This window comes from Zingiber officinale, chromosome 11A (genome assembly GCF_018446385.1).
Source record: "Zingiber officinale cultivar Zhangliang chromosome 11A, Zo_v1.1, whole genome shotgun sequence".
Classification (NCBI taxonomy): domain Eukaryota; kingdom Viridiplantae; phylum Streptophyta; class Magnoliopsida; order Zingiberales; family Zingiberaceae; genus Zingiber; species Zingiber officinale.
Window position 1 is genome coordinate 12,851,644 of NC_056006.1, and position 14,517 is coordinate 12,866,160.

The following is a 14,517-nucleotide window of genomic DNA, read 5'->3' on the forward strand; positions in this document are numbered from 1 at the left end:
TTCACTTATTATGATAATAGCTTTCAAACTCATAATCTAGTTATGTGATTATAGTTTAAGATCAGCACTAGCTCAGTTTTAGCTCAGTTACAGTTTCAGCTTATTTTCTCCTAGTTGATACCATGAGATAGCTCCATGCTTAGATTTTATTATGCATGCCATGTTTCAGTATTTATGCCATGTAACTTCAGTATGCCATGCTTTAACAAATTCAGTGCATGTTTGTAAATAGTATTCTTTAAAAACATGATTGCATCGTTGCATGTTTTTGTGAGATAGATGGTTTCTTACTAAGCTTAAAGTTTACAGATACTTTTTCCTTATACTGCAGATAAAGGTAAAGGGAAAATGGATTAGCAGAGGAAGCTGAAGGTCAATGCAGTGATGGTGTGTGTGGCAGGAACCTGGAATGAAGATCCTTAGGGAGTTTAGCAAATTAAGAACTTAGTTTCTTTTCTCAAGTACCTTTATGCACTTTTAGACCTTAGAATGTTTAAACCATGGAAGATTTGTTTAAGTTGTTAGTAATTATGTTGGAATGCTAGTTAATAGATGTTAGAACTTAGTTCAATTGATTTTAGAACTCTTATATGAGATTTTGGCACGAACTAGTGCTGAAATCAGGGTTTCATTCGAAATCGAAACCCAGATCGATCAGAACTGGGTTGTGCAACTGGATCGGTCAGCTGACCGATCCAGTCAACAGAGAGTACCGAAGCTCACTGATCAGTCAGCCGACCGATCGGTCAGCCACTGGATCGGTCTACCGACCGATCAGTGTACTCCTGGATCGGTCGGTAGACCGATCCAGCCGCATACAGAAGCCATATAGCTTATGGATCGGTCAGCCGACCGATCCAGGGTTTTTCTCCGTGCCAGTATCAAGCTGGATCGATCACTGGATCGATCCGACAGCCCAATCGATTCATGGATCGATTGAAATGTCTGATTACAGCTAGCAGTACATCCGAGAGGCGTAGATTATCTTCCCTAGCATGTGTACAACTCCTAGGTACACCTAGAATATTAAGTTCAGATTTTACAGTAATCAGATTAGTAAAATTTTAATCAATCCAGATTTCCACAATAGTAATTTAGCACAGCATAATGTAGCGATCGACCTCACAGCCTAGTCAGTAGGAGGCAGGTCGTTACAAATGCCAATTCAAATTGATCAAGTTAAGTCATCCTTTTTAGTCAAACTAGCTGGATCACTTACTTAACTTAACTAACCAAGTGAATGCTACTACCTTATAGTAAACAACTAATAGCTAAAGGTTAGACGTTTCTTTTAAGGAAAGTAGATGATTATTTTTGATATTTTATTTTACTTTAATTTTTTCATACTTGGACTTTAGGATTACAATCATGCCATTAAGTTTATCTTATTTTAAAGTCCCCTCAAACTTAAAGAACTTACTTAAAAAGTTTTTCATTTTTTAACACATTAATCAAAGGGGAGGAATTTCAAAACATTGAATTTTTGTTTAAATAAATTTTTGAAAAACACTCTTAAGTTATTTAGAGCTTTATAAAGAACACTACCTATTTTTTTTATATATGTCAAAGGAGGAGATAAGGGATTAAAAGTTAAGTATATTCAAAAAGTTAAGTATTTTTAAAAGAAAAGTATTTTTTTCAAAAGTGTAGCTAAATATTTAACTAAGTGTCATTCATTTTCAAAAAGAAAAGTCTTTTTTTCAAAAGTATAGTTAATCTTTTTTTTTAAAAGTTAAGTATTTAACTAAGTATTATTAAAAAAAATCTTTTTAAAGCTAAGTATTTTTTAAAAGAAAAAAGAAAAGCTAAGTATTTTTCGTAAATAAAACTAAGTGTTATTTTTCAGGAGAGCATAAAGTCAGGGTCTTTTTTAAATCCTAACTTAGAAATATCTCTTATTTCAATACTTAGAACATTGTTACTTTGAAAAAGTAATTTTTTAAAAAAAATTTTTACTTGTGGAAATTTTTACTTATTCTTAACTTGTTGATGTGTTATCTTTAGGCTTAACTTAAATCGTGTTGCCATAAATAAAAAAGGAGGAGATTATTGGTGCAAGGAGCACCAGATGATCGAACCTGAGTTTTGATATTGACAAATAATTCTAAGTTAAGTTTTATTGTTGTTTAACAAGTTTGACTGAGTATACAGAAAAGTCCTAAGTGAACTTAGGCAAGGTGAAAATCCCAGTTGAGGCTAGGCAAAGAAGTTTTAGTAGACACTAGGCGGGTGGAAAATTCTAATTGCAGCTAGGCAAGGAAGTCTTGGTCTGTGGGACTGGGCGATGTCTTGGCAGGTCGAAGACGTCAAGCAGAAATCCTAGGATTGAGAACACTAGGTGAAAGTCCTGGGGGTCATGAACACCTAGTAAAAAGACTAGACGGGTCGAGGTTCGAATGTTCAACGGAAAGTCCTGAGGTCTCGGGTGCTGAGCAAAAGTCCAAACGGTCTGAAAAACTGGTTTAGCAAAAGGCAAACTCTTCTGAGAGGAGTTGATGAGGATGTGTTCCCCGTTGAGGGAACAGTAGGCATCGGTCTAACCTAGAGTTTCAACGAAACTGAAAGTCAGGACTGCATAGTCCGGAGGTTGTCAAATATGACTTTACTTTACATATTATTGCTTATTTCTAACTCCTTGGTGCAAATGATTGAAAGCTGAAAAACAGGGCATCCAAGCTCCTGGACAAGCACTCAGACCTCCAAGCACTCGGAGTTGCTCTAGGCGCTTGGGTCAATGGCTGAGAGGCAAGTTATCGGTTGTCCAGCCTACATCACAACAGGCACCTGAATAGTTCAGGCACCTAGACTGGTCTAGGCTCCCAGACTGGGCCAAATTCATCTTCAAGCTATAGTGTCATGCTTCAGTTGGCCGACCCATGTCAGCGGTCCAGGCGCTCGGATCGGCCCAGACGCTCGGAGATGGATACAACTTATTGGATGAAGTTTCGACGAGAGCACACCACGTTAGCCCTGTGAGGGTGCCAGAGGAGGAGTCCAGGCTCCCAGATAGAGCTATAAAAGGAGGGTCCGACCAATACCTTATACACATCAATTCGAACAACTTTCTCTCCTGTGAACTGCTCCGGAAACGACTATACCACGTCGAAACGATTCTCCGACGACCAAAAGCTCGCAACTTCAATTCTTTAAGTTGTCGATATAATTTCATTTACAACATTTAAATTATTGTAGTTCTTGTACTTAAATTTTGTAATTTCATTCAAATTATTAGTGGATTGTCCATCGAAATCACTCAACGAGTGCGAAACTTGGAATAAAAGTCATCACAGGCTCCGAATCAAGTAAAATAAAAGTGTTAACGATTTCTTTTCTTTCCGCTACGTTTACTCGATCGTATTTTCGAAAACGTGAAAAAAATTATGAGTGTTATTCACACCCCCTCCCCTTTAGCACTTTTGATCCAACATCTTGTTCCTATAATAAAATCTACTATCTAAGTATCAACTCGCTATACCTATATGAACATTAATTATAAAAAATATGCTCACTATTGAAACGAACATTTAATTTATTCATAAATATTCGATTCATTTATAATATAACACATCGGGTAACAAAAGATAAAATCGTCACCTTAACATACATTCCCTCCGGAATGATCTCACACACTCTAGAAAAAGATAAATCAAAAGGATTTATTCAACCTTACTCGAGCGGCCTTTCTAAATAAAGGGCATGAGATAATCTAAAATAGTTCTATCCATCGAAAATCAAATTATACCTCACTAATGACAAGTACTACTCAGAGTATCAACTCGGCTGCACTCGCAAGGGTACAATAGTACTATACAACCCACTAAGATCTTATTGCTTTAATATTTTGACTGGTTCGAACCTGCTTCTTCAGATTGACTTGACAATTTCTTCCTTCATGGCCAGAGAGAGAGCACCAAGGTGACCTCCAGCCTCCACCCTTACGCCGGGCATCGCCACCGCCCTGCTTCCGACGAACCCACCCTCCTCGACCCTCACCTTCCCGTACCTCACTTTCCCGTCTTCCCCTTCATAGATGTGGCCGAACAGCACTGCATCTCTCCCGACGGCGCCGCCTCTCTCAATCTCCACCAGCTCAGGGTTCAGCGCCGCCCCCATGCTGGCCACGTAGACCCCGTGTTCGACCTCGATACGCGCGCCCAGCAACCTCATCCACACCCCTAAGAACACAGATCCGGTGATCATCTCGAGAAAGTAGTCGCCGGCGACAGTCCTCAGAGCCTGCCACACAGTGTCCATGAACACCACCCGACTCCATACATGCTCCGCTTCGCCGTCCTCTCGCTTGCCGACCAGAACCGACTTGGCTGCAACACATACGATCGCAGCGGCGACGCCGGATGCCGCCCAGAAAAGTGGTAGCAGCCAGTGCAGAGGCAGGTCCGTGGCTGACTTGACGGCGAGCGTCCAGCGGAGCAGCACGAAGATCACTACTCCGATGACGAGATATGGCAGGAACGTTTGCAGCAATGGCTGGAAAAGGGATGCCCATAGCGTTTGATACCATGTCCTCGCTAACGTCACTTTCCGATCAGGAGCGACCTTCTTCAGCTCTGCGTTCATCATCATCGGACAGCCGGAAAGGTCCACTTTTGCATCAGACTGCTCGAGGAAATTCCGCCAGGCCATCGGAAGCGGAACGCCGTTGCGCAGGCGTTGACATATCTCGTACACCAACGACCGGCCATGGTCGATGGACGCGCTCTGCGAGCACGAGCTCGCTCGGATGACATCGACCTCGTCGCAACGCAGAAACGGATTGAATTCGAGCCTTTCAGATTCTTCCGCAGTGAGATTCTGATCGATTGTGATCTCGCCGATGTCGACGTGCGGGTATTCCGACTCATCCCACGGCCTGGTGCAGTCGAGAGCCTCTTCGCGCGCTGCTTCGTCGGAGGGAATTGGCCGGACTTGCAGCTGAAACACGTAACGGACATGAGCGGGGGAGCTCACTCGTCGCCGGAAATCATCAGCCAGGAAGAGCAAGGGACGGGTGTCGCCCTCTTCCCTCGGGATCGCACCGGTCTCCGGAGGAAGAATGCCTTTTGGAACCACCTGACCGGAATCCTCACCGATCTCAGAATCAACCGGCCGCAGTTTGAACTTGGCATACATCTCTCGGCCATCATCAAAGCGAATCAATCGACTGATGTTGGAGTAGTAGTGCAGCTCTGTGAAAGAGTTTGTGTTCCTCAAAGAACCCCAGACGGCTTCCCGGATGTGAGGAGACCGTTTCACTTGCTGCTCCCTCGCCGGAAGGCCGCAGACCAGCCATGTGGCAAAGTCTTCGATTGTGCGAGCGTAGAACGCTTTGCCTGTTTTCAGAGTCAGATCAAGAAGAGGAATTTCACAACCTTCTTCAGAGAAAACTCGTAAAGTCGCACCCCGTGCGTCGGTTCTTGCATCGTCGTCGGCACTGAGACTGTTGCTATGTCGGATCACCACCGAGAAGCACTTGTTGGGGCTGAAGATTTTGTGAGCTGGAAATGCTGAGAGATCTTGGTACAATTTTAGAACACCTTTTCCGGCAACACCGATTCTATGGAAGTACCTCGAATTGACCTTCATTGTCGTGATAGCTAAGTTTCCGGCGAGTCTTCCGACGATCTTCTTGTACTTCGCATCCATTTCATCAATTCTCTCATCTGTAAGATGCAAGGTGTTTTTGACCATGGTGGGTGTCTGAGAGCCCATGTATATGCCCCCTCTTTGGAGGATAGAATCGACTGGTGCAATAGAAAGAGCACCAAGAACAACATCTTCTTGGATGTTCGATCCCGAGAGGACTAAGCTCTGACTGCCGACCACTGAGTTTTTCTCAATCTGAATTTCCCCAGAAACAAATCCATTAACAGAATAGAACCCACTTACGATGCGGCTAAAATCGCCAAGATGGACACCATCACCAATTGAGATCATAGCAGGGTTACTGACCGGGTTGATCGCCCTGATAGAGCAATGGCGCCCGACTTTAGCCCCCAAAAGGCGTAGATACACGCAAAATGCTTCTGTTCCTGACAAGAGTTTGGCAAACCTTATGTGGCTAGCAGTGTTTATTTGATCAAGAAACCATGTCTTCATGTGGGAATTTGAACTCGCTCGCCTATTACTATTGAGGTAACGGTTTAAAATGGCGGTGAGGAGGCTAAGGACCAGGCCATGAATGAAGTAAGCAGTAGCCATGAAGAAAGCACAAGTAATTGGACTGGAAGGGAGCTCAGTTGTTATGGAGGCAAATGCTGTGATTGTAGCAGGTAACCAATGGAAGGCACCGGCAAGACAAGCGAACGTGAAGTTGTGTCGTGAAAAGGAGGCTCCGAAGAAGTATACGTAAGACGAATAAACGATGGCACCGGATAGAGAACCAAGGCAACCTACAGCATAAATTCCCAGAAAGTGATAAACTGGCACCAAGTTTTCTGATACGCCTTCATATAAGTGTATCTGCACAAAAAGAGGGAGAAGATTTGTTATCAGTGCAACTGCTAGAAATGATTGAAATACAAATTAGAGAAAAGCTTAGTCGACCTTTTCGATCTTAGAAGATTTCACTGGCTTAGTTATGTGATTTGCACCCCCGACTTTCTGTAGAGGTTGAATTTCCTCGCCTATTCCCACTATGCTTCCTTTCTGGATCACGGCGTAAGGACCGATTGTAGAATTCCTGCCAATTTTGACTGGGCAGAAGCTCAATGCACCGTTCCTCACTTCATGGCTTTGAATCAGAACACCTTCTGCTATCGTGGCTTCTTCTCCGATCGAAACAAGAGAGGGATCTGTGATCTCAACGGTATCAATTAGAACAGATGACCTGACCCGAGCTCCTTGCATCTTGTACCAGTAGTTCAAGAACACTGTGCCTCTGAGGAAGACAGCCAAGAATTTTGCAGCTACTTCCTGAGCTTTGCTTAGTGCCCACCATTTAACGAAATCAATTGACCATAAAGAGACTTCTGGAGTGAGGACATAGTTAAGTTGGAGGAATGAGTTTCCGAAGGAGAGGAAAAGGCAAGTGAGAAAGATGTAAGAAATCCAGGCCAGAGGTGCAAGGGCAAGCGAAAGAAAAGTAGAAATAAGTAACACATTCTCAGCCACATTAACCGAAACCAAACCGAAGAAAATTGAGCTGGAGATGTAAGCAGGAAAGATTAGGATAGAAGACACATACAGAATGGCCAAGATTTGTAGGAAGCAAACAACCAGCTTCTGAATTAATGACGCATTGGTATCGAGATCAACAGAATCTTCGATATCGTCATGAAGGTGGGAGGTTGATTTCATGGTCCTGGGCTGGGACTTAATAAGAAGGTTCTGGGAAAAGTTCGCTAAATCTGAAATGCAAGTTGCAGTAAAAATGTCTACAGCTCCAACAGGAACACCGAGGTAATCAGAAAGTTTTTGGGCTGCTCTAACGACCCCAATTGAATCGATACCATAGGAAACCAGACTCTCAGTAGCAGATATCTTCTCAATAGCTATGCCAGTTTGTTCCGCTACGAGTTGTCTAAGGAAATTAACGATCTCTTCGACATCCTTTCCAGCATTACAAGGCTGAGAATCAGGAGAAAGAGATTTACCGAGCAGAGGGATCAAACTTCTCCTCTCCACAGAGCTGCCAGTAGTAAAAGATCGAAATAGAGACTTTTTGGAAGAAGCAGACATTGTTGCAAGAATTAATGTGTCGTCTGCAAATTTCCTGAGACACTCAAACCTCTGGATCTTGCCAGAAGTTGTCTTTGATATGGTTCTCGGTTTGATCAGCTTGATAGAAGCCACAGAGACACCATGTTCTTCTGCAACTCGTAATTTGATTCGTTCAACAATCTCTTCATCGATCAATTTTCCATCCTTAACCTCGGCAATGACAACTAGTCCAACTTGATCAGAAGTCTCCGAAACCGGAATCCCTTTTGTTTTCAGGACTTCCTCTGCAACACCAATGACAGCACAGCAACCTGGCCGTAGAGAATCTGATGAACCTTCTACTGTCTTCTCTACATCAGCTGAGTATATGTTTCTTCCAGCAACAATTATTAAGTCCTTTATTCGGCCAGTGATGAAAAGTTTCCCATCGATAATTCTTCCCAAGTCTCCTGTTCTTGTGTATCTCTTGCCTTTGTGATTCTCAAGCTCATTGAAGAATGTTTTTCGACTCAGATCCTCATTGCCCCAGTAACCAACTCCAGCACTAGGACTGTTAATCCATATCTCACCTTCTTTTCCATATTCTTCATGCTCTCGAAGAGTTTCAGGGTCTACAATTCTGATATCGACATCTGAATCATTTGGACAACTGTAGCCACAGCAGACTCTACCCTCCCAATCTATCAGTATCGGCTTGCCTTCTCCGAAAGCACAGCTCACAAATACACAATTCTCAGCAAGACCATAGCCGGGAGCCATTACCTCTTGAGACAGACCAAATGACTGAGAAATTTCGATGAATCTTTTTAGTGTTTTCTTCCTTACCGGTTCAGCAGAAATCATAAGAAAGATCAAAGATGACAGGTCATAGGTATGGTTCTTCGCCTTATCTGCTTCTAGCCTTCTAATTACCAATTCAAATGCAAAATTGGGAGCTGCACTGTGAGTTGCCTGATAGTCACTCATGGTTCGAAGCCAAAAAAGAGGATTCCTGATAAATGTCATCGGCGAGAAGAGTATCGCAGTTGCACCACTGACTAGAGCAGTAAAAAGACCACCAATAAGCCCCATATCATGGTACTGAGGAAGCCAGCTGACCAAAACAGTTTGAGAAGAGCTATTGTATCGTCTTTGCATTGTCTTCACATTATGAATTAGTCCTCCATGAGTTATCATCACCCCTTTCGGTTCTCCAGTCGAGCCTGATGTGAATTGCAAAAAACATATCTCCTCTGGGAACTCGGAGTTTTCAGATTCCAAGTCTTTCAGCTGGGAATTTCTAGGCTGACATCGATATTTTTTAATCCATGAATCCGTATGCACCCACGGGAGCTCAGGCCAACTAGCTGAAGAATTTTCACTGCTCTTTTTCAAGGAAATTACATTCTTCAAGAATCCTGTTCGAACAGCCAGATGGTATGATGAAGTAGACAGAATCGCAGCAGCATTGCACGACTTAGAAATGTTTTGGATCTTGAGAAGTGCTTGTCCACCTCGCTGAAGTGGATCAGGAGGCAAAACTGGCACCGGAATGATTTTAGCTTTGAGACACCCAAAGAAAGCATCGATGAACTCCAGACCAGGGAGGTAGATTAGTAGAACTCGATCACCTGACTTGAAAGTGCACTTGTCACTTAATAGTTTTTGAGCAATATGTGATGCATTGGCTTGAAGTTCGCCAAAAGTTCGTTGATTCACAATCTTTCCTTCCTCATTAAGCCATGTGTAAAGAGTTTTACTAGTAGTGATTGGATGAGTTCCCCAAAACGTCAAGTAACCATTAAGAGATGGTAGATCTGGAAAGACTAACTCAGGGGTTTGACCGATTACTCTTTGAAAATACGACTCGCTGCTAGAAACTAAAGGAAATAATCTCTGCAAGAAAACAGCTTCACTGACTAAGATGACAATTTGATATAGAAACATCAAAAGCATTGCTTGACATAGGAATTATATCAGATTACCTTAACGTATGGAATGAGTGGCTTCTCACTATCATTAGCAAAGTATTTGCAGACTAAAGCCATGGCGTACGATGAGTTTCGTTCTGTTAGTTCAAAAGCCATCAGCCCTCCCACATAATATGTATTTTGAAAGCCTTGAAGCTGAGATTCCAGTTTCTCAAAGAAACCTTCTTTCATGTCTAGAAAGAACAGAAATCGAAGGTGATAAAAGAGAAAATCAGCCTGAAGAATCAACTATCAGTAGGAATAAGCAATTTCCGAGGAAACAAAAGCTGAGAAAAAGGGATCTGACCTTCACTATTAACATGAGGAAAGTACTTGAACCGCCTTTGCAAAACCACTTCCTGAACCACTCCTCCCATTGTGTTCACAACATCAGTCAGAAGCTTTATCACAGTAGGACCCTTGATATCGCTAGAATTTCCATATGACCAAAACAGGAATATATTTGTATCACCGAAAAACTTCTGCATTGCCACAGGATGTCCAATTGTTGCAGGATCATCCATGAATTCGCCGAAGTAATAAAATCCAACAGGCATGTGGTCGAATCCTTTAATCTTGAGAACAGTGGTGTAGTAATCTATTGTCTGCACCTTACAGAACAACTGCTCCTCAAGATCATTCAAATCTACCACCTCACTTTCTTCAGCTAAATAGTACAGAGATATTAATCAAATAAATAATGTTGCACAAAGAAAAATAAGTTCTTGCACGAAAAGAAGGGAAAAAAAAATTGTTCCTTTGCTTTGCTTACTGGCTAGTGCTGAAGACCTGTAAGTCCTTCCATTCTTGAAGGCTAGAGCACCTGAAATGATAATTTTGTCGAATTTCATGACTTTTTCCTCATTATGAGCATTCTTCACAGTTAAGCTGACACCCAAAGTATGCCTCCTGATATTTACAACTTCATTATTGCACAGGACTTCAAAAGGTAGAGACTGGCTGAGTTTTTGCCACATGCTCGAGTATCCGCCTTTAAAACGTCGAATCTTTCCAGCCATGGAAGTTCTAGTGAACTCCTGAATGTAAGCATAAGGCATGTCTTGCACAAAACCATATCCAGATGCAGTATAACCATATGCCACCGATTTCGGCAAAGAACTTAGGCCATGTGACTTGAGAAAATCAAGAGTTGGGTCAGATGCAAAGCTGCTTAATGCACGAATGCCAGTATGACCCGAACTGTTTGCTTCATCCTGTTAGAAAAGTGTTAATCACAAAATGTCTATTTATCAAAGTAAGGGATCAAAATGAAAGGAAGCTGACAAACTTGTAATCGCAATGTCAATGATATAAGGGAAACATAATCATCAGCCACTTTCATGTCTTCAAACTTCCCAGTGCGGCTATCAATGAGTGCAAGCTTGTGTGAGTCCATTTCTTCAAATTCTGCACCTACTTCTTTTGCCAAGTGAGAAATAACAGGGGCACTGTTTGCAGCAATAACTTGACCACCCAAATCATAGATCTTTCCTGAATAACCAAATGCTCAATATTTAACTTTAAATCCATCGAATATAACATAATGGAAAATCAAATACATAACAACAGCTTTGTTTAGTTAGCCCACCTTCAATATCAATTGATTCACACATTCCAGCCACTGTTTGATACTTCTCAAATACTGTCACATTACTATATCCAAGTTTGGCTAGCGCATATGCAGCTGATAATCCACTCGGGCCAGCTCCGACAATGGCAATTTGTGTTTGCAATGAAAAACAAGGATGCAACTTGTCCAACTGTTCTTCAATGTTTTTCGTTGTATCCATCTTAAGTTCAGTAACAGAACCTGCTTCAGAATAATGAATAGAATGTTAAGCAGTCTTCAGAAACACAGAAGTCACTTGAGAAACATTGTCTAGTATGTAATGATAAAAAGGTGATCCTTTCTCGTATGCATTAAGTTTCACATTTCAATAATCTAGTAAATTGCAAATGACAGGAGAAAGAGCCACCTCAAACTTAAACTTTTTGGAAGTTTATTTCCATGATAATGTTGCTTACTATTTAGTGGCGATCCTCAAATCTTAAGGGAAACATCATTAACTAAAGAGCATTTGAGTGAAAGATTATCCCACGTGGTGGTCTATCCGGTTTTCTAATTTACCTCTCTACAGATGGCTATGAGGCTAGCCGCGTGAGGGATCCGGGTCAGTGTATGACCTTTTGCAAAATTTGAGTGAAAGATTATAGTTCCTGAATCTCACTTATCACTACACCATATTTCAAAAATAGGCTTAGTGTGACAATCTCATGAGAGTTTGGACAAGGTGCAGCTCCTGGTAGGCTACGAGGACATAGAGGGAAAAAACTTATCAAAACACACACCGAAGTGGAAAAATTCCTTTTGTGGAGCTTATGATCAATGATAAAATTCCTCTAGAAGTATCACAGTTAGATAACTCTTAAGCAAAGAACTTACAAAACAAACTCCAATAATAGAAGACAGCAGATACATAAGAGGAGCAATCTCCACACTAAGAAAAACAGGACAATAATGTTGTAAAAATAATGAAGAGAGAATTTGCCAAATCAAGGGAAGCATACAACAGAGAATTCATGCCCTAATTTTGATACGAGACAATATCAAAGACATAGCCACACAGCTGAAAAACTATAAAGAGAGCTCTGACATTGTTCATATATTCATATGAATCATCACATGAGTCCCAAACTTTTAATAAACTAACCAAGACGGTTTTAAGAGGGTTCACCTCAAGGCATTTGGTTAAGAATAGCAACAGCATTCCAAAGGAGACATCTTTCATAACCAAAACCACCATATATGCCTCGGAATGGTTGTTAATAACCATGAAACTATAAATATAACAGGAGATTAAACAGTTGGTAAAGCCATCGTCAAATAAATAAGGCTACCTGATGCCTCGAACTAAATTCACTGCCAAATGGCTGAGTGGTGCTCCACCCGTGGCCGCCCCTCCACAATGCAAGAGGTGAATTCTTCATGTCGGAATTTAAACAAACAGTTGGCCGTCCATACAGGCAAGTCAGACAAAAGTCAAACAGGTCAATCGGGGTAGTTACTAGAGCGAATCTCGGTTTTGATGTTCGTCGCATAGGTGAAAATCAAAAAAAGAAATCATTGGAATGTTGGATAAAGCATCTGCACGTAAGATATGACGAAAGGACGTATTGTAATAGAAAAAAACGAAAGAGGACAAACGCTTGTTGCCAACATTTATCCTGGCATCGGAATCTTCGGATTCCGTGGACTTCGCGAACTCCGCATATAATAATTGACGTCGATAGTTCAGAAATCTGCGATCGGAAAGCCTCTTTATCTCCAACGCACCAGCTAATAGATTCGCACATTCCAGATGCTCTAAACTTGTAAGACCGTTTCACAAATTTGAGCAAAAAAAAAAAAAAAAAAAAAAAACAAAGGAAGTCAACGCACTCCAAACTGATGCCATTTGGGGAGCCGCCCAAGTTTTGCCGGCGATTAGCGTTTTTTCATAAACCACAGACGACGGCATGGCTATTGCAGCAAACAATTGGGTGGAGAATGGATAAGAAAAAGTATATAAAATTAAGTGTTATTCACCGGAAAGCGAGGACGGCGCCGGAGAGTAGCGAGGTGAGTCGGAAAGGGTTGAACCTGCTCCTCCTCATGCATCAGCATGTACTTCACCGTCTCCTTTCTCGGAAGCGGTTCCCATCCGCGGTCGCCGCCACGATGTTCATCGCCTGGTGCCGGAGGGGCGGTGGGGAACGATGCAGAACTGCAGCGCCAGACTCTGACCTCGATGGAGGTGTTGCTGCGCTTGAAGGCGGGGTGGAGTGTCGCCGCCTCCCCGCCACGCATACGCTCGATCGCCGCCGCCGCCGCAGCTCCGCCTACTGCTGAGGCCCCTCTCGTGCTTCTCATTCCCCACCGCTTCTCCCTCTCGTGCTTCACCAAGCCGGGACATCGGAATCCAAGATTCAAATGAATTATCAGGGATCTCGGGCCAAAGATGCGATCTTTACGGAATTCTCGATCACCGGAAAGTTTTTTCGGAAAAAAAAAAACGGAAATTTGCAGTTTTGCACAATTGGCGATCGCGCCACGTGGAATCCAACACTACTAATTTTTAATCAGGAAAAACAAGAGGACGAAGGAAGAAAACGAAGATCTTGCGGTACGAAGTGGGAGCAACAAATAAATATATATAAATTGGCTTCTTATATTTTTATTTCGGTAAAAAAAATTATTTCCAAAATTATTTTAAAAATATCTTATTCTGTATTTATTATTTAAAAAAAAAAATACTTTTTTCCATACTATTATGGCAATTTTAATATAAAACAATATCTATTTTAAACATGCCGTAATAATTTTAATTAAAATTACTACTATATTAGTGTGGAGACATTTTAATAGCAAGTTTAACCAATTTGTAATAATTTTAATTATGTGAAATAATTTTACTTAATTTTAACAAATTAAAATAATTTAATTTATATATAATTGATCCTGCCTATAATAATCAACGAGTGAATCACTTGTGAATTGACTTTGTTGTCAACCTAATTGTCATTTGTTGAATGATAACAAGAATGATCTGGTTTTGTGAGTTTGGACATAGCAAATAGGAGAAAAAGATGTTAGAATGATGGTTAGAGATTTTCTGGCATAGTCATTTGATGCTCAAGTTAGAGGATGAGGAAAAGAACAATATTTGGGTTTTAATGTATGTAAGTTGCATATGTACTTGAATATTGAATAAGGCTACCTTTAATAGAGAGACAACAGATTTTTTACTTCCGTTCCAATCTTTATGTTATCATTAATTAATTCCTTAAATAATACAAGATTTATTCATGCTGTTATTTTTTTCTCGAAATAATATGAGATTTGCACTAGGATTATTCTTTTCCTGAAATA

The 14,517-nt window shown here is 41.3% G+C and overlaps 1 protein-coding gene across 1 annotated transcript; it reads right to left on the reverse strand.

Annotated features, from left to right (window-relative positions):
- Window positions 1-3,547: 3,547 nt before the first annotated feature.
- On the reverse strand, window positions 3,548-12,961 carry LOC122032000. The gene is made up of 8 exons (XM_042591241.1): window positions 12,507-12,961; window positions 11,197-11,418; window positions 10,897-11,099; window positions 10,381-10,822; window positions 9,916-10,275; window positions 9,624-9,802; window positions 6,544-9,534; window positions 3,548-6,459 (listed from the first exon to the last, which is right to left on the reverse strand). Exons 2-8 carry the CDS (start codon window positions 11,396-11,398, stop codon window positions 3,865-3,867), a joined length of 6,972 nt encoding a protein of 2,323 aa, XP_042447175.1. The 5' UTR covers window positions 11,399-11,418; window positions 12,507-12,961; the 3' UTR covers window positions 3,548-3,864.
- Between the last annotated feature and the right edge of the window lie 1,556 nt (window positions 12,962-14,517).

Bases quoted from the DNA above. Each gene is read 5' to 3' on its own strand.
- LOC122032000 (XM_042591241.1), bottom strand. From the start codon at position 11,398: ATGGATACAACGAAAAACATTGAAGAACAGTTGGACAAGTTGCATCCT. The intron at 10,823-10,896 runs GTTTGTCAGCTT...CTTTTCTAACAG, and splicing joins CATTGACATTGCGATTACAA to GATGAAGCAAACAGTTCGGG. The intron at 6,460-6,543 runs GTCGACTAAGCT...CTTTTTGTGCAG, and splicing joins AATCTTCTAAGATCGAAAAG to ATACACTTATATGAAGGCGT.